At 34.4% G+C, this 2410-nt stretch overlaps 1 protein-coding gene across 1 annotated transcript in view; it reads right to left on the minus strand.

The window, feature by feature from the left end:
- ANLN (anillin, actin binding protein) overlaps positions 1-2410 on the minus strand; it is a 57935-nt gene that overhangs the window by 29415 nt on the left and 26110 nt on the right. Inside the window, 2 exon segments of the mRNA XM_012638751.1 lie at positions 420-655; positions 1334-1444. Coding sequence (XP_012494205.1) covers positions 420-655; positions 1334-1444 — 347 coding nt within the window.

Raw genomic sequence — 2410 nt, forward strand, 5'->3', positions numbered from 1 at the left:
ATGACTTAATATTTACATCAACCCCATGTTACAGGTACTATTAATAACCTCTTTTAACAGATGAGGGAACTGTGGCATAGAAAGATTAAATAACCTGACCAATAAACAGTCAGTAAATGGCAGAGCCAAAATTTGAGCCCAAATGTCCAGCCTTTTAAGCCATGTTACCATTTCATCTAACATCAAAAAAAACCCACTGAGGAGTTTTAAGGTCTCTTTTAAGAGAACTGACATCAGGTTTGTAAACCCCCCTGGCTACAGAGTGCCAAACGCCCATCTGCCAACAAAAAAGGGAGGGGTAAGGGAGGGGGATCCCAATACTACTTAGTTTATTTATGTCACGGGGCCTGTTTACATTTATCCTTTTGTTTGTTTGTTAAGACATTTCTAGTTGTCACATACATTTAGTCTTTTCTTACCTCTGGACTTACCACACCAACTGTCTGTGCTAATGGAGCAAGTAAAGACATTGAGGAGATGTTCAAAGCATCTTCCTGGTCTTCACTGCTTTCTACTTCTGCTTGATCCATCTCCTCTTGGCTCTTTTCCACGTCTAGTTCATCTTCCTCTAGGACATCACTGAAGATGTCATTAATTACTTTCGAACTATTGATATCATCGTCATCCACACTCATCTCAATTTCACGTACCACTTCTGAAAAATATTTTAATAGGTGGATACTGTGATTCAGACCATTTTAAGAATTAAAGGCATAACAAAGAAGATCTAATATTCATATGCTTACTAAGTAAACAGGGGGAAGCACTATACAAAAGCAAACACTACTAATACATGAAATCAAGATAATTTTCAAATTTCCAATAACATTTTCTAAAAAATGAAGGTTGGGTCCATTAAAAGCTGATTCAATGCTTTGGGTAAGAACTCAAATTGCAGGATAAGAGCCAAAAGCTTCAGAGTTTTAAAAAATGTTATTTCAAATGATGCTTCTTCTACTGTTGAGAGCTACTTTCACACAGCAGTCAATAACAGGAAAATATTAATGTCACTTAGGGCAGGGTTCACTAATAAGCTCCAGGGGCTGCTAATGCCTCTACCAGTACATGCAGAATGTGGGAAGACAGCACCTTTCCTCTGCCTGTCAAAGTCAGTGAGAGTCTTAACCAAAGTTTCACAGGTGCCTGTCACCTAACAGAAACTGTTAACAGCATCATATCTCTGTGGAAGCTAGAGCATATTCTGGTAAAAAAAAAAAAAAAAGAGCGAGAGAGAGTATTATAAAATCACAAGACACTATAAATTTGAATATGTGCTTCTATATACCTTTCTTATAATGTGTACAGAGTTAAAGAAATAAGAATAAAAACCAACCAATCTGCTGTTCAATCTTCGGGTCAGATGTTACTTTTAAAGACTTTTCCTCTTCTAAAAACAATGTTATTTTGAAAGGGCTAGACTTTGTCATTTTGCATTCAGTGAAACCTAAAAAATTTTTAAGAAAGACCATGTTAATATGTATAAGAACATATGATTTTCTAGTTAAGGAATCTTATGTATCCTTTTTCTGATTATAAAACTGTGCATTTATTTTAAAATATTCAAATATAGATAAATACAAAGTAGAGACTCCCTTGTTAAGAGATTAAAATTAAGAGAAACACCTGTTCTCTCTTAATTTTCCAACCTCTCTCTTCCTCCCCACTAAGACAGAAAGGGGACAGCAATAATATCAACTTATTGTTTGTTTTTCCAGTTTTGCCCCTATGTATGTATATTTATATATCATTTTGTTTTGTGATCATACTGTATATACTGCTCTCTAATTTGTTTTTCACTTTAGAAAAAAAAAGTGTCAGTAAAATCACTCAAAAACTTGGAGTAGAAGGAAAGTACCCCAACATAACACAGGCCATATATGAAAAGCCCTCCAGCTAACAACATTATGCTCAATGGCAAAAGATTGAAAGCTTTTCCTCTAAAATCAGAAAAAGACAAGGATGCCTGTTTTCACTACTTCTACACAATATGGAATTGGACGTCCTAACCAGAGAAATTCGGCAAGAAAAAGAAATAAAAGGCACCCAAATTAGAAAGGAAGAAGTAAAATTATCTCTGTTTACAGATCACATGATCTGATACACAGAAAATCCTTAAGATTCCACACAAAAAATCTGTTAGAATTCATAAATTCAGCAAAGTTGCAGAATACAAAATCAACACACAAAGATTAGTTTCTACACACTAACAATGAACAATCTGAAAAGGAAATTACAAAAAACAATTCCATTTGCAAGAGCACCAAAAAGAATGAAATACTTAGGAAAAAAACCTAACCAAGGAGGTGAAAGACTAGTACCCAGAAAACTATAAAGCATTGCTAAAAAAAAATTAAAGAAGACACAAATAGGTAGAAAGACATCCCATTTTCATGGATTAGAAGACAATATT

The sequence above is a fragment of the Propithecus coquereli genome, unplaced genomic scaffold, assembly GCF_000956105.1.
Source record: "Propithecus coquereli isolate 6110/MARCELLA unplaced genomic scaffold, Pcoq_1.0 Scaffold134, whole genome shotgun sequence".
Lineage (NCBI taxonomy): Eukaryota > Metazoa > Chordata > Mammalia > Primates > Indriidae > Propithecus > Propithecus coquereli.